This window comes from Ambystoma mexicanum, chromosome 6p, assembly GCF_040938575.1.
Source record: "Ambystoma mexicanum isolate Mex_15411 chromosome 6p, UKY_AmexF1_1, whole genome shotgun sequence".
In the NCBI taxonomy this organism is placed as follows: domain Eukaryota; kingdom Metazoa; phylum Chordata; class Amphibia; order Caudata; family Ambystomatidae; genus Ambystoma; species Ambystoma mexicanum.
The window spans coordinates 1122872950-1122893235 of record NC_090935.1 but is presented as its reverse complement, the minus strand read 5'-3'; the positions used below and the strand labels follow the sequence as shown (position 1 = coordinate 1122893235).

Genomic DNA, 20286 nt, shown 5'->3' with positions numbered 1-20286 from the left:
CTCTATTATACAAGATGATTTAAGAAGAACAAGGTGATTTTACCCTGCAGGCAATACCACATAAAGGGGGTCATTACGAGTTTGGAGGTAGCCATGGTGCTATTAGCGCCATGGCTGCCTCCAAACTTTGTTTCCGGTTCCTTGAATTGGGACTTACCGGGTCATTCCAACCTTGGAGGACCTAGTAAGTCCCCATTCATTAGTTATTAGCTCCCTCCCCATTCCCATTGAGCCCTATGGGGTCATTCCAAGGTTGGAATGACCCGGTAAGTCCCCATTCAAGGAACCCGGACTCAGACACGTGTTTGGAGGCAGCCATGGCGCTAATAGCACCATGGCTACCTCCAAACTCGTAATGACCCCCTAAGCCTTTCTTCATGGAGAAGGGCACATGCCAGGCCCGTCTACTAACTCAAGCCTATATGGTTTGTATGCATGGAATTTCTTTTTAAACCCTAATTTGACCAAATATCCTTTACAATTCCTATTCCCATCTCTAATCCAATTTGGGACACTATAACCTACTTTTCTCTATATCTAGATAAAGCTTGCTGAGATTGGGGCGAGAGTTCTATACTGAACTAAACAGGTTTATATATCATTTCAGGAGCTACGTTCAACTTCTTGCAATCTTCAAATATGAATACAGTGCTTTGAAGCACTTTATTTGTGTATAAGCGCTTTACCAATAAACAATTACAATGAGAAAATCACAAACTAATCAAGTTATTTTTATCAATTTATCCAATTCACCCTTATTATAAGGCTCTTTTGTCCTAGATACCAAATGACTTACAAATAACAGTGGGAACATGGTCTTTGGGTTTTGTCAGCAGGCAATGGCAAACTGATAAGCACTTGATCTTGTGTGTCAATCGTTGACGTCCTCTATATTTGTTTTTAATTTAAGGCAGTTGTAACCTTTATCTGATCACAATATACCGCTAAATTAAAAAAATCACTTCCGATGGCACACATCTCTTCACCCATAGGGAGTTAGAACCTGTCGCACTCTGGTTATTCCATGGTTTCCATGTACTTTGTAGAGCTTTACCATCGTAGGTTTTAGGCAATGAAACGTGCTGCCCAAGGAGACTCTTTGTACTGAGGGTTGCTACTCATATAGGAAAAAAATCAAGACCTTTCTCTTATAGTTTACTTGTATTTCATTAAGTTGTTGGACCCTTAGTTTTAATATATGTCATGAATAGGTTGCTGTGCACAAGATTAAGGACGTCTATTTGTAACATTTCTGAAATGCAGCTGCACATTTGCAGTGGTTCTCTTCATTCTTTGATTTGCATAGTCTGAGTTCAAGCTGCCATAAAAAGTGCTATGCATGCAACAGCACACTGAAAGGCTGATGATTTAGCAGGCAACATTAACGTTTTTAAGTAAACAAACAGGTTTTTAAACATGCTGGTGTCCATGTGCAAATATTGGATATAACCTCAATAAGAACAATCATTGTGAAATTATGGAACAACCAGCTGTCATAGGTCAGAAAATCGTAACTGGCTGCTTGGTGAGTAGTGTGCAATTGACTCTGTACTGCTTACACTACAGCATCTCTTGCATCTTCTATACCGCAGGGAGCCATTTTAAAATCACGTAAGTGGGCAACATGTACTCCCAGGTACTAGCTCTTACCAGGAGGTGGTCAGATGTGTTGTATTTGCTGGATGAGTCTAAACAACACTGTGTAAACAGAGAGAAAGAATGTTTCCATAGTCCAGTTGTGACATGAGACCCTTGATCCATCATGGGAAGAAAGGGCAAGTAGTAAAAAACCTTTCAGGTGATCCTCTGGCCAGGAAACCTGCCCTTGGTATCAACCCTGACCTGAAAATGCAGACAATAGGAATCATTTTCGTTTGTGTTATTAAACTGAAATTGGACCTTTTTCCAAACATACACAATTGCTAGATTCTTTTAAAAAAAAATGGCCACTGCATCCTCATGTTGAAGATTCCACCCACTGCCTAGCCAGCTGCCTCCCTGATTGGGTAGACCTTGCACAGAAGAGCCAATCCCACGTGCCGGCAGGCGTAAACTGGCCCCCTCAATCAAGGCCCTCATTAAGGCCCCTGTCTGTGCCTGCATCCATCCATTTCACCTCCTGATGCGCAAATGCGGGGCATGCTCTACAAAGGTTTATAACCTTTGCTGAAGGCACTTGGCCATTAAATCTGATTTGTGAGATTCTTTTAAAAAATGGCCACCGTATCCTCGTGTTGAGGATTCCACCCATTGGCTAACCAGCTGCCTCCCTGATTGGACAGACCTTGGACAGAAGGGCCAATCTCAGGCGCCGGCAGGCGGAAGCCGGTCCCCTCAATCGAGGCCCTCAGTAAGGCCCCTGTCTGCCTGTCCGGGCCCTTGAGGGTCCCCTCCTCCTTTCACCACCAGAGCACCTCATGGAACAGCCACTAAGCATGCAGCCTGCTACCCCACAAACATGTGTTTCTGGAACTTTGTTCTCCCCTCAATAATTCCTGTGAGTCATGGCTGGACATTGTTACCGCCTTTTTACTAACCTAAACAGCTGTTGAACCTATGTGTGCCTATGCCATTCTGCCTTCCTTGCCTTACATCATCCTTCTTTTCAATGCATTTCAGTGTTTTTTGGCATTTTGAATCGAGGTGTGTTTTTTAACATCTCTGCACCCCATTTTGCATTGCATTTCTGTGTTTTTTGGTATTTCAAATCCTGGTGTATGTTTTAAGATCTCTGCACCCCATTTTGCATTGCATTTCTGTGCTTTTAAATATTTTTGAATCCTGGTGTGTTTTTAACATCTCTGCATCCCATTTTTGGTACTAAAGTGTTTGCATTGCATCTGTTTCTTGCTTCTCTTGGCTACTAGGCCACCTGATGAGTTTGTGCTTGTGCTGTACAGTCCCTCCTCTATTTTCCATCCAATCCTCCGCCCCCCTATTGTACTCAGCATCTCCCCTATCTATTCTAACGGCTATATTATCACCTATCCTTCGTCTCTCACAAAGTCTGTAAGAAAAAATCTTAAAAAAGACATCCTGACCAGTAACTCCGGCCTACCTATTGCAGACACCTATGTCAGTGCAACTTCCAGACAGATTTTCACTGATATTCTCTTTTCTGTCCCCTCTCCAGATCTAAGGACTTCTCATATTATTGCTACTCTCTCTCCTCTCACATCTTCACCCATTAATGGTGGCACTAGATGGGAAGTACTCTTGGCGGGCTTCTCATCATCCAGGTGTATCATTAATGTCTATTTTAATGGCACTGTCATGGCTCAGGGTCCTCAACCCAACCCCCTCCTCTTTGACCGGAGCTTGATGTCCCTCATCAACTTCCTTCCCACACCTGCTACTCTTTTTACCTCTTGCATCTTGTCATGCTTAATTTTTGCTATGCTATCAAACACTATGCCAATATCTGCCACCTCAAAGACCTTCACCTCGATATCCTCGCTCTCACCAAGACGTGGTTCAATGCCAGCTCAGTCGCTGCTTTTGACTCCCTTCTCCCTGGTGACTGTACGATCATCTCCTAACCTTGCACTAACCATGCCGGCGGTGAGGTTGCCCTGATCTTCCCTGAGTGGGTCTCTTCCTCCCTCATACCCACTCAGCCTTACTCTTCTTTCGATAGCCTGGTTTGCAAGCTGGCCATCTCTCCCACTTCCTCCCTAACCATTGCCACTATCAACAGGCCACCTGGCTCTACCACCCTGTTTCTTTCTGAATAGGCTGATTTCTCCTCTTCTCTCCTCACATCCACCTCTAAACTCCTTCTCCTGGGTGACTTCAACATCCACCTTGACTCCTCAATCACGGCATCCGCTCTCTTCCGTGACCTCTGCTGCTCGCTCTCCCTCTCTATTCTCCCCTCTGGTCCTACCCACTCAGCTGGACACACTCTCAATGCTATCATCCACACTGATCTTTTGCTCTCCTCCCAACTCACCACCCCACACTCCTGGTCAGACCATTCCATCCTCTCCTCTCATTTGGATCATCTTGGCCGTCTGACCGCACCTCCCCCAGCCCTGCCAACCTCATTCAGCAACATCCGTCCGATGAAACGAGTGTGAGATGCTGCCTTCGCATCTACCTTCTTAACCCCTTGTCCTCCACTGCAGACTCTACCTCTGACTCAGCTCTCAGCACCCTCCACCTCCCCATCACTAATACTCTTGACATCCTTGCCCCAGTCATGAGGATCCGCCTGCAACATGCCTCCAAGTATAACACCTGGTACAATTCTAAACTTGCAGCCCTGAAGCGCAAGTAGAGCTGCGTAATGGAAGTGGCAGACCTCAGACTCACCTTCTGACAAACTGGCACGTTGCCTTCTCCAAAGGCAATACCGACTCTCCATTCACTCAAGAAAAGGGCCCACATCCAGGCCCGCATCTCTGGTGCATCTAACAACACCGCTGAACTCTTTAAAATCTGCAAGGAACTAGCCAACCATTCTGCAATCTCCACCACGCATCTACCCACCCAGGCCCTCTGCAATGCACTGGCCACACACTTCACAGTAAAAACTCAGGACATTCTGAGCACCCTTGTTTCCCTTTGCCCCCTCCCCTTCACCCTGCCACATATGGTGTCCCATCCCCCTCTGCCTTTCTCTCCTCCTTCTCTCCCATCACATCTGATGATGTCCCTAGAGTTTTCCACTCTATGAAGGTCTCTTCCAAACAGGTCTCCCCGTGTTCTTCCAGAACTATTAAGGGCAATATTGGGTCTCTTGCACCTGCACTTGCTGATTTCTGCAATGACTCTTTTGTTACTGCGTCTTTCCCCTCTTGCCTCAAGCACTCTCTTGTGCGCCCCTTCCTGAAAAAACCTTCTGCAGACCAGTCTTGTCCGGCTAACTACCACCCCATCTCTATCTCCCCCTTCCTTGGGAAACTCTTGGAGAAGCTGGTCTTCCCCCCAACAAACCCAGCACTGTGGGTTTGTTGATTGCCTACATGACCATAAACCTTGATTCTGAGCATTCAGAGGCATGGAAACTGCTCTACTGAACACCCGTGAAGAACTGCTCGCATTTCTTGATTCTAACTCTCCAGCTGTTCTCATTCTATTTGATCTCCCCTCTGCATTTGACACAGTCAACCACTCTACCTTCATGAAACGGCTGCACAATACCATAGGTAGCTCAGAGCGGGCACTGGACTGGCTGACCTCCTTCCTCAATGACCGTCCCACCTAGGTTCTCCTGAGATCTTTCTTCTCTCCCATCTCTATTGCCACCTGTGGCGCCCCCCTGAGCTCTTTCTCCTTGGCTCTTTAACATCTATCTTGCTCCGCTTGCACCCCGTTAATTTTCAACTTCTCTCCCAACTTCCAGTGTTATGCAGATGACACACAACTATTCTTCAAACGTCCCTCTGATCCTCTCCTTACTTTCTACATAATTCCTGACTGCCTATCTGCCATCCAGTCCTGGTGTGCCTCCAATGATCTCTGCCTCAATGACAGCAAGATTGAGATCCTTCCCATCGAGACTCCTGCTCCCTCTTTCTTTCTCTCACTCTGGCCACCCTCTATGGGTTCTCCCCCTTCTCCTTCATCTGAAGCCAAAACCTCGGAGTAATCTCTGACTCCTCTCTTTTGTTCCTCCCTCACATCCAGGACCTTGCCAAGAAGGCCCACTTTCAACTCCACCTCCTCAAAGGAAACCTTCCTTGTCTCACTTTCCCACAGAAGCTCAATGTCTCTAGAGCTCTGGTACTCTCTAGGCTAGACTACTGCAATTGCCTCTTCCTTAATCTACCCTCTTCCTCTCTACATCCCCTCCAGCTAATCCAGAATAGGGCTGCAAGTCTTATCCTTGGCCTGAAGCCCAGGGGCTGCATCTTTCCAGCCCTAAAATCTCTCCATTGGTTCCTGGTTGCTGCATGGATCAAATTCATATCCCTCTGAATCATCCATAAGGCTGTCTGGTGCCGGACACCATGCTATCTACAACTGGTTCTCACTAAATAATTTCCCTCCAGATCTTTCCGTTCCTCTGGCACCAACTCGCTGCGTGTCAAGCACTTCGCTAAACAGAGCGCTGGTGGCCAATCTCTTTCTTTGGCTGGCTCCCTCCTATGGGACAGCCTCCCCCTTCTTCTTTTTCTTGAGCCGGATCTCATCAAATTCCAGAAGCTCCTCAAGACTTTGTTTTTCACCTCACCCTTCCCCCATCCCTCCTTTGCTAATCCCCACAGTCGCTGAGATTGGTGACCAGGGCCCTTATGTGTTCACCTGGGTCCTGGTGTAACGCTTACCTTGACTCTGCAGGAACACTCAAGGAACCAGTCTAGGACTCTTCTCAGAGAGCGCTGTTCATCAATCTAAACTTCTTCAGTGAAAGCGTTACCCTATTAATACACAATTATTTCCTAGAGTTAGTGTTACAGGCTTTAGTGCAGTGCTATCGCTTCCTTGCTAGGGCTCTCTCACCAGATTTTCTTACCTAATGTACTTTTGTAGTGGGCTCTCCATCCTGCATCTGTGCAGGGGCTCAAGTCCTGAAGAATCACGATGCTGAGGTGTAAAGGGGAAGGAGAGTGAACTCTAACCCTAAAAAGGTGGATGAGGGTAGTGACAATGAACTACATGAGAAAAGGCCTGAACAAAAAGCCTAAACCCAAAAGGGTGAAATCACTGTGAACCCTGACTAAATTCCTACGTGACAGCAGAGACAACAATGAACCTGTGACACCATGCTATTGTGCTTCATGAGAAAACCTGGGAGGAAAGGAATGAAGGAGAGGTAGAGTTCAGCTAATGTGGTGTATAACGCACTGTGTCAGAATGGACTTTCTTATCTATTCGCAAGGTATCAGGGGAAAGATAAGCATCCAAAACTCAGGCCTTTAACAAGAAAAGACACTTCATAGAATTAGCCTTGTCAGGTATGCACACGAATGTAAGCTATAATGAGACTCTAGAAATGCGTTAAAAACAAACACGCAAACACAACTACTAACCAGGAACAGCTGACAACTAACTTTGATGAAAGATACTTGCAGAGACAGAAGCCGGACGCAGCTCTTCCTAAGCGCGGAGACTTTTCCAGCAACCGCTCGCCGCTCAGCTGCATAACTGGAAACACAGGAACAATGAACTTGAGCGACTAATTCGGCCACCGTTTTCCAAAGCGCGGAAGACTTCAAACGGCAACACTAATTACCCAGCCGCCTGACAGAAACAAGGAAAGCAATTGGAAACACACGCCGTGACAGGAATATATCTCAGAGGAATTACACGGCGGGCAAGGGAACACTGTGAAATTTTACTGCTACAAGGTAACTGTGGTCAGTGAAATGATAACTAGGGCTATTCTTGGTTTGACAGGAGAACAGGGCTATGGTAAGCGTTAACCTGAATAATACAACGCGAAGCTCTGTACACACGCTGGGAGGGGCTTATATAACGCTGGAGTGCAGAACACTAGACCTGCCCAGAACTAGCCGGCAAACAATCAGAACAGCCATGTTGTGAAGTCAGGAAGTGATTATTGCAACCTACCCACTACACTGTGTTGTTGACCCACCAACCAGCAGTGATAGGCAGATGACCAATTCTTTTTCTGGGTAACTCTAAGGCTCCTTGCTGTGATCATGACACCGGCCTCTCACCCCAATCGCCTTCAACCTCCGCCCACTCTCAGCACTTGTCTTGGGCGCCCCTGTGCTATCACAGGCCTGCACGTATTTATTGGCAGTTGACCACTCTTACCAAGTGATCTCTGCCAGGCACTTTACAGCGGCCTGCAACTTAGTCCCTAGCACTTCTGTCTGTGGTACTCCTAACACTTACCCCCCCTCTCTCTATCTCTCCCTGCACTTGCATGTTCTGAATGCTCACAAGGCTTAGTAGGACCGCCTCCCTCTTTCATTGTTATATTTGCCTTTCATTCCCATCTTCCCTCCATGTTGCCCTGTCCAGGTTGCCCTGTGGGCACTTTGAAACACAATTTGCTTTATTTATTTATTTATTTGCATTTTTAAAGCGCTCACACAGCCTGGGGGCATCGAGGCGCTGGTACTGGAATATGTCTTAGTTGCGTATTTATAACATGCTTAATGCTCAGAGGTTTCTAAGCGCGGACCTGGGATCGAACCTGTGTTGCTTTGTGTTGTCTTGTTTCCAAGGCAAGCACATTGAGCAGAGCTATCCTCCCGGGACTTGATATATAAGCGCCTTGCAAATGCACGATAAATATATAAATACATACATTTATAACAAAGATATATCCGTTCGCATGTAAACGCATCTAAACTATGGAGAAAACCAAAAAAAGTCATGCACGTATGCATGATCTTAATGTGATGATTTCTAGTCTTATGTTTCTGTCTGTAGCCCCCATCAAATACTTTGCAACATACGTGATTTACCCTAACTACTATCACAATTAAAAACGAGTTCCCAGATACCAGCTCGCCAGTATGGGGACTGCCCACTCCCCTCCTAGACACCACCGTGTTTATCATATTATAGGGAATATCTCCCTCTAAACACCCCTGAAGGTGTGCAAATCTATTCAGTCGTAACGACGTAGGCCTGGGACCCCTATAACTACTTAGAATATCGACAGGAACAGACCACATTTCCCTGACATCCTCTTCCCCTGCAGTCTCTAAGCGCTTAGGCCATCTGATACCAGGCACTTGGAAAGATCTGGATCAATTACTGTCCAGTAGCTCTGCTCCTAATCAGAACCTCTCCCATCTCTATTACATTCCATGTTTTATGAATAATGCCTAATATACAGGAATATTATTTGTACTGCCCTAACCATAATCCCTCTTTTTTCTGTATTCCTTCGTCCTGTAACATGTGTGTTCACAGTTTATGGTCTTTAGAATGACTTGTTTGTGAATGTATGTTATACAAAACAACAATAATACACATAAAAAACAGCACATTCTAGATTTAGTAGCATGTTATGTAAATCAATGTTCATTAACAGGCTGCAGCTTTCATCTCTAAATCTAGACTGTTAAAACAAAAATACATTAGCGCCCTGAACGGGGTGCCGAACCAGTGTTGTATGCCCACACTCGCAGCCCACCTGCCACATTAATGCACACCATGTTTTGTCTGCATCAGTTGCGGAATCCCTTTTTAAATGGAAAATTTAAATAAAACTTACCTCACTGACAACTTTGGAAAGCCACGTCTTCAGCACTAGAATCCGTCTTATCTGTTTATTACTTCTGCAATCAACAATGAAAACGGGCTTCAGTGCTGAGGACGTGGCCCCGGAGCTACAGCGAAGTTTTACTTTTAATTATTTTAAAAGAAAAGGGCCCTACACGCTGCATCTCGTATCCAAGGATGCCAATGGTGTTAATATATGGGATGATGGGACGTCCCAGTTGGTAATGGCACCGCTGCCGGCATTAAGAGACCCTAATTTCACTTACGCCCTTAACTAAGGTGGTGACCATGTTCTCAGCAGGGTCGTCTCACCATCCCATGCATTAACTTAAGACCTCTTTGGCAAATTATCAGATAATATAATTTCCTATCATTTTGTTTTGAGTTCAAGGGCCTTGTGAGGTCATCTCTGCTCCTCCTAAGAATTCCCTGAAATGTCGCTGTAAGCAAGCATTAGGCAATCGTTTGAAACAAGTAAATACATACCGTGTCTTGATGTGTCCTCTGATGCTTTGCCCGGTCGCTGGAGTTGCTGAACGCCTTTTGGCAGCCAGACTGTTGGCAAATATATGGTTTTTCTCCTGTATGGCTCCTTAAATGAATCTTGAGATTTTCTAGCCGAGAAAAGGCTTTTTTGCAGCCCTCAAACTGTGAAAGGAAACCACATACTTTTACCACACCATACTAGGCATTAAGAATATGGATTTTTGCTCATGTTTTGTGTTTGAACATCAAATCTGTTTTTTAACATATTTGTAAATGAAAATGGAGAACAACTTGAGCTTTGAGATACCAAAGAGCTCAGAATGAGGTATGAAAAATGTTTGGAACATCTATTTCTTCGAAAAAGAATTCTGAATAAGAATGCATTCCAGATAATGAAAAATGTTGAGATCTCAATATATATTTGTTAAGTAACATTGATTTGTGTGCTGTATTTCTTTTGATCTGTTTCTTCACATAGCAGTGCATTGGCAATTTTATAATATTGCTAATTGGAGTTGGGCTCACTGACACACAAAATTCTAAAATATTGGTATGTTTTATAATCCAACTACATATAACTAATCAGTGGGGCAAAGGGCCAGCCATAGTTGCTAAGAAATATACAAAAGTGTTCTTTGTTTCTATTGCCATAATCGTCAAAGAGGGACTTTCATCCTTGACTACTCTGGATGTTCAGAGGATATTAAATGAAGTTTATTTCGTGTGCACAATCTCACTGGCTCATTTTCGTGTATCTGATGGACCTATATGTTTCTGATTATAGTTTAGATGGATTCTGATCATTTTCAATGTGGAGCACACAATATCACAGGATTCTGGGGGTACCCAGGTTCCCTTGCCTTCATCTGCTTCATACAGAAAATATCAGGATCACTGCCACGCAAGCATGTACGCACGCAGGCACGGCAATGATCAGGAATGCCGGCTGCCATGCACAAACATTGTAGCCACCATTACATGGGATCCCTATTGGTTCCGCCTGCTCTTTAGGAATTTAGAGAGCAGGGAGAACCCTGAGGAATCTAGTCTCTGATCATGTCGAAATGCAGGCAAAAATGCAAGAGGATTTCCTGCACAAACATAGGAAATGCATGGAGCAGGGGGTCTCTGCACTAATGGACCAGTAGCAGAAAAACATGCAGGGATGTGTTCCGGGAACTGTCACATTTTACTGGCTCATCAAAATGAGCCAGTTAGGCACAGCTTTTTCTTCCATATAGTATGGTGTGGTCACAATATTTGCCTTGATATCCTAGGACCTTGCTTTTTTTCTTATACTAAGGACTATGGTTTCGCAGGCCATGCATTACATATATTTCTCAATACAATGATATCCACTTGAGAACCTAACTAATATCACCCATCCGCAGAACAAATGTTGAGTCAGGGGGCAGTGGTGCGGGTGGGAGGCCTAGAAGACATTAGGCCGGTGGTGCAAAACATACGGCCCATGGGCCGAAAGCATCCCTTCAAGCCATTATTTATGGTTCTCCAAGTCACATGCGTGTGTTTATGAAGTGTTGTCTGGCCTAAAGTCAGTCACTAAGTCTATCAGGTCAGATGTGTGAAGCTTCTGAGGTCCAGTTTTTGTCTTTGCATCATGATACGTGCAGACCTTACAACCCATTTGTTTTTTTACTCCAATATGTGCACCGATGTCCCTACCACCCGTTCATTCCAACTGAGAGTTTGACCCACTGTATAGGGTTGTGTGGTATATTCGGCCCTCCAGCGAAACAAGCTGTGCACCACTGCATTAGGCCCTTTCATGACTTCATAAATGCAACGGTAAAAACAAAGAGCATTGTCAGCACCTAGAATGGTGGCTCTCAAATTAATACTGGATAGGCCTTTTCCGGGTACTGCCACCATATATCTGGTGCTCACACCGTTTGGCAAACATTGGTATGTTATGGCTATTTAGTGTCATCATTTTGCAAGCAGGTTCATAACATCCTCAGATACTCACATCATATATCACACGATATAGCAGGTATTGCTACCATATGCCAGGCGTTGTCATCATATGCTCAGATATTAATGACATTGATAGTTATTGCCTCTGAAAATCAGTTAACTGCACCATTTTAATATTAAGGGTCAAGTAAGTGATCATGTGCATCATAATATATGATAACTTTTACGATGATCGCTTGGCTGTGATAGGAAAGGCGAAACATTTGAATAGCAAAAGTTTGTATGAATGTACACTGTATGCTAATTAAAAAGAATAATGTATGATTTGTGCAGCAGTAGAATGACTGTATCACTATTTCAGACAGGGTTATCTCTCGATTCCCCATTATTAGTTTCAATTGATAAACCACCAGCAAGCATTTAAACTCTGCACATGAGTTAAAACAACGTGTACACCAATTAGAATGACCTTCTCGCCTGCTGAAGCAATAACCTCTGGAACTTGCTACCACAGAAGGACAGCGCATGTTTTGAAGTCACATTAAGACGTGTTTCATCACCAAACAACTGCCTTAGTAGGTAAATGAGAAGTATGCAGATGCAAGCTTTGCTCCTAGGACGCACTTTTTAGTGTGTGTGGATGCCAAGCTGTCTTAAAGGCAAATAACATATTCCGCCATGCTACTTGTGTTCCAAAGCGCTCTTGTTTACAGAAAGCTTTAATCACGTTCTCATCTTCGGCATTAAGACCAGCCAAAGGAATGTACTGTCAGGTACCAGGGTTGTTTTAACCCGTTGGGGATAACTCAGGCCTTCATCCTTCCGAGTGTAAATCATTACATCCCATTATGGCGTCCTGTCTCTCCTGCTGGTCCCACCTCGCCGACCTCCTCGCAAACAGGCTTCCCTGCTGGTTTGGTCTCCCCTAGTGCTGGTCTCCTCCTTCTTATACACAATCTTGCAGAATTACTAGCTAAAGCGACTCTATGCTTCTCCGTTGCCCACGTATTAGGCGTGTCAAGGGCGGCGGTCATTCTTTTCCAGTTCAGGCTGCCTCAACATGGAATAAGTTACCTCTTGAGCTGAGGCTGATAACAGACTTGCACTGTTTCCGGAAACGCTTGAAGACACTTCTGTTTAGGTGAACTTGAACACTATTGTTACATGAACAATATCCCATGCTTTCTTCCCATGCTCTCTTCCCATTTTTCAGTTTTTTTTGGTGCCCTATTGTCTGCGGGCTCTGGTGCATTATAAGAAAATAAATAAAAAAATATGTTTGGCAATAATAACACCAATTGTTACAGTGCTTGGAAATGGAAGGAGAGCTCAGTAAACAAAGATGGGGAAAATATATGCACACGTTTTAACATTTTATACTATTATTGTAAATCGACTTTTGTATACTTTTTATACAATAAATGCCAGGGGTAGCCGAAGTGACATCACACGACCCTTGACCCTTGGCCCCTGATGACATCACAGGATGTCATTTGACCCCACCCCGAAGTGATATTTCACCTTTCACCCGTTGACAAAACAGGAAGTGACATCACATAGCATTGTACACTACAAAAAATATGGTTACGATATCACTATAATGTGATGTACATTTCATACAAGAATGGATCGCCATAAGTATCATTAAGATCAGTGTGTATAGACCCATATTACCAAATTACTGTGAATGCAAGCAGACGTCCATGACCAAATGATAATGATGTGTTATTATATAGCACTTACGATTAAGCGCTTTACATAGAAGAAATATACACCCAATATCACCCAACCTGTGTTGTTACCCATTTATCGACCTCAGGATAAAAGGCTGAGTTGAGGCGTTTAAGAACAGACTAAATCAGTTACTCACCCCCTGAAGTGTGCCTGAAATAAACCTTTAATGAGTCTAGCAATTATTGTATAGAATTCCAGAAAGACACATTTTTGGCATTCCTATTCTTTCTTATTTAAGGTCAGTGCTGAACGTGTTAGGTTAGACTTGTGGCACCTGTTCTTATTTTTCTTCTTTTTTAAGGGGCCTGAACAAGAAAGCTAGCCACTCCAGAATTAAAGAGCCACATGGTGCTGGCCATAGCCCAGGAGCTTGCATTTTTTAGCGGTCACAAGGGAGACCTCAGAGGTCGCACTTGCGACCTCCTGCGACCCCCAAATGACGTCCCTGACAATAAGCCACATTAGATTACATATTTTACAACCTCTATACAACTACAAAGCTCCAAATGTAAACAATCCACCTTTTAATATGCAAAAAACTTTCGACCTGCTTCACAAAGAAGTTACCAGGAGTAAGTATGACTTAACATTGAACTACAACGAGAGGGATATTTGATTCCTCGGCAAAACTACTATGAGTAACTCTCCCTTACTGCAGACCTGTAAAGAGTAAGTGTGGTGTAATTCAGAGTTACTCAAGTGAGGTGTAATTCTGAGTTACTCAAGTAAAACTAATAGCCAACTCCAAGTGTAAGTGAAAGGTAAGTCAGGCTTACTCGTGATAATTTCTTTCTGAATCAAACCCGTTGTGTTTACACTATATTTGAACTATTGTATATAACCTTTTGTTATGTTATTTAAGGTTACTAGGATTTAGACCACAGTACTACCCTTTGCATGGTCTGGAAACTTTATAACAGGAATAGCAACAGGTTTGATATTTCCAGGTTTCTTTTCCACTGCACTGCACTTAGCAATATCATCTATTTTTTTGTTTGAGATGGAGAAGGTTTCTTACCTGTAACTCCTGTTCTCCAGCATTGGTATCTTTCATAGATTCACATGCTGTGAATATTCCCCGGCGTCAGGCCTTGGTTACCCTTTGCTTTCCCTTGCTGAAAGCAAGAAAAACTCTCTATTTTGTAGGTTGTCACTCTTATTATGGGTGGTTTTGGTCCCAACCAATGAGACCTCGAGTAGCTAGACACTAGTCCCTCCTCCTCTTCATCCCTTCAGATTCTGACCCGGGATGGTGATAGCCCAGAGGGCAAGCACAGTTTTTACACTGAGGGCAGGAAGGAGGGTGCCTGTGAAACAATGAAAGATACCAATGCTGGAGAACAGGAGTTACAGGTAAGACACTTTCTCCTTCTCCAGCGTTGGATCTTTCAAAGATTCACATGCTGTGACTAGATTAAGTAGCAGTACACAGATATTGAAGGTGCACAGAGGTAAAAACCAGTACATTCTCAACCCCAAAACATGGGAGCATACCTTATTGAAACATGCTTGCAGGATCGCTCTTCCTGTCTGTGCGTCTGCAGCGTGCTGTTTCTCCAGAAAGTAGTGCTTTGTAAATGCATGCAGCATTGACCAAGTAGGTAAATTGTGTCCACCATGCCACTGAGGTTCCTGTAGCTCGTGTGGAGTGCGCATGTGGGGGAGCAGGCAGAGGCTTCCCCGCTGATTAATGGCAGAAGGCAATGGTGGCAGAGATCCATCGTGATATGCCCTGCTTTGATAACGCTTTGCCTTTACGGTAGGTCCGTATGCTAGGAAGAGCTGTGGAAGAGCTGCGTTGAACTTCGTAAGGACTGAGTCCTGTCAATTTAGTATTTCAGTGGCCATTTGACATTCAGCAAATGTAGGGCTGCCTCAGCCAGAGACATCGGCTTTTGGAAGAAAACTGGCAAGGTGATAAGTGCTTTTTTTGTGAAAATCTGCGGGGGCCTTTGGGATAAAGCAGAGGTTGGTCACCAGGAGCATTTTATCTCTTTGAAAACACAGGTGTGACTGGTTGACTGCGAGCGCTTGGAGCTCAGAAACTCGTCTGGCCGACGTCACTGCCAACAGAAATGTTGCCTTCCATGACAGGTACCGAAGTGACAGTATCAGGTAATATTATCCCCACCAATAATATCGCCATATATATGGTCGTCAGGAAACGACATAGGTGATACTATTGGTGGGGTTAATTTATGGGGTAAATGGGAGCGGTGGTTGGAGGGTGTTTCCCCCGCTCCCTATAAAAAAATATGGAGGTTGCAGGGCTGTCCCCCGCAGCTTCCATCGGTTAATATCGCTGCAAAAAAATAGAGCCATTCCTGTATGGCAATATTTTTGTGGGGATATTAACACATGGAACCGAAGTGACGCCATGGCCATCGGTTCAAAAGGCTTTTTTATGAGGCATGACAACAGAGTGTTAAAACTCCACTCCGGCGAGGTTTGTTTCCCTGTGGGAAAGGTAAGACACAAGACTTTCCCTTACTCCTTCTTGAGTATCTCGAAATGGCAGTCAGGTGTACACGTATAGAGTTGTGGGCGAGGCCCTGTTTGGCCAAAGAGAGCAGGTATGGAAGTATCTTCTCCGGCATAATCTGGAATGGGTTAAGGCTACCTTAATTGATGTCCCGTTGACCTTCACACCATATACAAACCCGTTTCCACTTCAGGCTAAACGATTTATTTGTGGAAGGGGCCCTGGCTGCTGACAAGCTGACTCTGCATTCTTCAGAGATCGTTAGATTTCCGAACTCTGTGAAGGCAGACACCACGCTGTTAGGCGGAGGGACTTCGGATTGTGATGTAGTATCTTCCCCATGTCCTGCATGATGACGCTCGGGCGATTGCAGAGCCTGATTGGTCTGACCCTCAAGAGTTGGACGAGGTCTGAGTACCAGGTCTGGCACAGCCAGCTAGGGGTAATGAGGATTACTTTGCATGGGTGTTTCCTGATCATCAGTACCGTTTTGCGCAGGACTGGGAAGGGTGGAAAAGCATACGTAGAGAGTCCGTCCCATGGTAAGGTGAACACATCCTCCATTGCCCCCTGCTGGTGTGTCTTGCTGGCGTAGCTTGTGAGTTTCATGTTGTGAACTGTGGCAAATAAGTCCACCGATGGGTGGCCTCACTGTCGGAAGAGCGATTGTACTGTGGTGAGGTCGCGCTCCCATTTGTGGCCCACTGACATCCGCCTGCTCAGGCTGTCTGCTATTTGGTTCTGAACACCTGGAAGGTGGAGCACCTGAATGGCGATGCCGTGCAAGATGGCCCAGTGCCATATGCGTTGCGCTTCACGAGACAGGGTCTTGGACCGCGTCCCTCCCTGCTTTCTCAGATCATTGTGGCTGTATTGTCCGTTGGGACTTTGACTTTTTGTCCCCTGAGTACCAGAAGGAAGGATTTGAGTGCCCAACTGATTGCCCTGAGCTCAAGCACGATGTGCAGGGAGACTTTGTGGGGGAACATAGACCCTGACGTGCAGCTGTCCACATGTGCACCCCACCCTTGTAGGGAGGCGTCCGTGACAAGTGTCTTGCTTGGAGCTGGCTCTTGGAATGGCTTCCCTTTTTGGGAATGGACCTTTTTTGTAGCATGAGTTGCACCTCCTTGAGGACTGTGCTTCTGTGCGCCTGAGGCTGAGGGTCTGGGTGCATGGGAGGAGGCCTTTTTGTAAATTCCAAGGGGTGCCTGCATGATACTGCGTCCAGCACCCACTTATCTGTTGTTATTTATCTCCAGTTGTGTGCAAACCTAGAGATCTGCCCCTCCTATGGAGCTGTATTGTGGTACATACTCACTGCTGGGTTTTACCCTGCCACCCTCTTTGAGAGCTGGAGGATTGTTTCTGCCGTTGACTCTACCTGAACTCCTTGGACTTTTGGTACCCCTAGTACCATCTGGTAGTAGCCCTGGTAGTAGTATGATGACCCCCTAGAGTATTGCCTGCCGCCACTATTGGTGGAGGATGTGAACGCCCTCCCTGCAGCTCCCCTGAAGGGACAAAAGGACCCACAATTCTGCAGGGACACCACAGACCGGACTGTGTCTGTATCAGTAACGATGGCCTTAAGGGCTTCATTGTTCTTAGGGCAAAAGCGCTCCTCCCTCTCGAATGCCATGTCCACCACCTTATGATGGAAGTCGGTGCAGTAGTCCATACATCTGAGCCATGCCTGCCACCTCAGTACAGTGCCTTTCCCTACCTGTTTAAGCCCTGCCTCCGCGAGGTCCACTGCCATATTGATGCTATGGTGAGAGGCGTCCTCCCCTTTCTTGAGGATCACCTTTGCCTCTTTCCTCTTTTCCTCTGGAAAATGCTCCAGGATTGGTGCTAGTTTGTGCCGCATTTCCCTGTCATAGTGGGCAGTGATAGCGAGGGAATTTGCTGCCTTTACCGCAGTGGTCGCTAGCGCCACTACTTTCTTCCCAAATGCGTCTTGCTTGTGCTCCTTTTTGTCCAGGGGTACTGCGCATTTCTGTTCATCTGACTTCGCCTTGGGGACCGCCGCCACCGATACAGTCTCAGGGGGTTATACTTCTTGTCCAGCTGACCTTTACCTCTGTGTGCTGTGAACGAGCGTTTCATCGCTTTGAGGCCTTCTTGTCATACATGATCAAGGATCGGTATGGACACCATTGCCTTACTCCTCTTGCCCAAGTGGTCGAACAAGAAGCATTATTTTTTGTCTTCGGAGGCGAGGAGGCAGAGTTCTTTGCATGCCCTCATAATCATTGAGTGGAAGCCTGAGATGTCATACATGGTGGAGGGTTTTGTAGGTTCCTCTTTTGGCTGGTTTTCCTGTGGGGAGTCAGTGTCCCAGTCATTGTCTCTCTGTGGAATGATAGACAAAGAAGATGGTGTGTCCCGGGGGTTATCCGCATCTGTGTCTGTCAGTTCCCCTTCCTCCTGTGTAGGCCACCCTGGAGGCAAGATGGTGCAGCGTCTCCTTGGAGGAGACAATGGCAACACCAGTGCTGTACTTCTTCCCCTCAAGTCTGGATGGGACCTGGAGGCCCTAGGGGGCAAGCGAGAGATTGATCTGGATCGTGAACGGCCTGCAGGGACCTTATCGAGGACCTGCCCATTGCCCTCGACCTGGATCTGAGAGGTCAGGGTTGCCACAGTGTTATAGGCTGAGACGGCAGCTGCTAGTGCGGTGGCTGTAGGGGCGACCCAGTCAACGAGGCTGAGGTCAGCTTTTTGCATGTCTGGCAGATTTGGAATGCCTGAAAGATCCAGATAAGGACACCGTCGACAAGGAGGTGTCTGTGGGTATGGTGACCATCGACACAGTTGGAGGGGTCTTATGGCTCAAAGGCTTGGCGAGCCCCGCAGACTTGGAATGTTGCTTGTGTCCCCCCGATGTGGACATTTCCATTGTCGACAACCCCTTCGATCCTTCCACTGATTTGGATCTGTGTTTATGCTTGTGTTTGTCCGTAGACTTAGCAGACAGTTTCTCTGCCGTCAACATGCTTGGCGTTGGGCTGCTCCTCCGTATGCCCGACGACAACGGCTTTCTCCCGAGTGATGGCGGTCATTCAGGAGCTCTCAAGGACCCCTTCTCACCTGTGAAGGGGACCTCTTGCCCCGTCGATGGCTTGTAGCCGTGGGCGACCCGGTGCCTGTGCATCTTCGGCAGCCGTTCCTCCGACCTGGCCCTTTCCTTGGAACGTGGTCGTTTCTCAGTGGGGATGGCCATGCTCTTCATCGACTCGACATCAGAGGGGTACTCAGGGTAGTTACCCTCATTCAGCCAACATGCCAACGGCCGGTTCCTATCCTTAAGGGTCTTCGAGCTAAGGCCATTACAGATGTTGCAATGATCAACCACGAGATGGGGGTACACAAAATATATACGGTTAGTATGTTTGTCCCCTTCATACATTTCTTTAAGGCCACAAGTGTAACAGGCCTTAAACAGGGGTCTTTGCTCCCCCTAAATCCCCACTTATCTGTCACACGCTGTGTTGATCCAGAAGTGTAGAGCTCTTCCTTGAACAAATCTGAAGATTTTAATTTGCTAATAGTTTGATTTAAAACTGAGAATATAGATTCTATGTGGAGAAAACCTGAGGCTTTCATCAGCTTCAAAACACAGTTAGAATCTGAAGGAAGAGTAGGTGGGACTAGTGTCTAACTATTCAAGGTCCCATTGGTTGGGACCAAAACTACCCATAACAAGGGTGATAACCTACAAAATAGAGAGTTGTTCTTGCTTTCAGCAAGAGAAGCCAAAGGGTAACCGAGGATTCCCAGCCTGACGCCGGGGAATATTCACAGCATGTGAAACTATGAAAGATCCAATGCTGGAGAAAGATGTATTACTTCTAAGAGCTGTTACATGAACCATCACATTCCTCATTCTGTACCAAGCAAGTTAATTAGAATCTGTACGTAAACAAATAACCTAGTGACAGCAAAGGCAGTCAACAAAAATTGCCTGCAACTGGATTGCGGAGTTGGTAGATTGAATTTCATCTTTCCCTTTCTGGGCACCAAATCAATAGTTTAGGCCAGGTAGTGCTAACATGCTACACATGAGCAAAATCTAAAATGAGTTCTGTTGGCATGAAGATTTACAAAATCAGGATACTGGAAATGTGCTCCTTTTCAGGCCTACGCTTATCACACTTTAAAATAAATTCAATGATGTGCAGGTCCATCGAATGGCCTGTTTAGGATATATCACGCAACAAACCACTTGAAGAAATGGATTCCAGAGAGGAATGCGACATGTCTTGGCTGATCCCTTCTGGGTAGAGATTTATTACATATATGTGTGGTGCGTCCGTGAATATATCTTTTTTGGAAGGAAACTGTTCTTGCTCTTTCTGAAACAGTCAATCTTCATATCACACTTTCAACTAAGGACATTACTGGATTCCCACTGGATGAGCAGCTTTCAGTAGAGTCCAAATTTATCCTTTAAAGAAATAACTATTGCTAGATACGTTATTCATAAGAAG

The 20286-nt window shown here is 45.5% G+C and overlaps 1 protein-coding gene across 1 annotated transcript in view; it reads right to left on the bottom strand.

The window, feature by feature from the left end:
• Positions 1 to 20286, bottom strand: part of GLIS3 (GLIS family zinc finger 3) — a 1977963-nt gene that overhangs the window by 650350 nt on the left and 1307327 nt on the right. The window contains exon 5 of the mRNA XM_069625730.1: positions 9640 to 9801. Coding sequence (XP_069481831.1) covers positions 9640 to 9801 — 162 coding nt within the window. The remainder of the gene's footprint in view (positions 1 to 9639; positions 9802 to 20286) is intronic.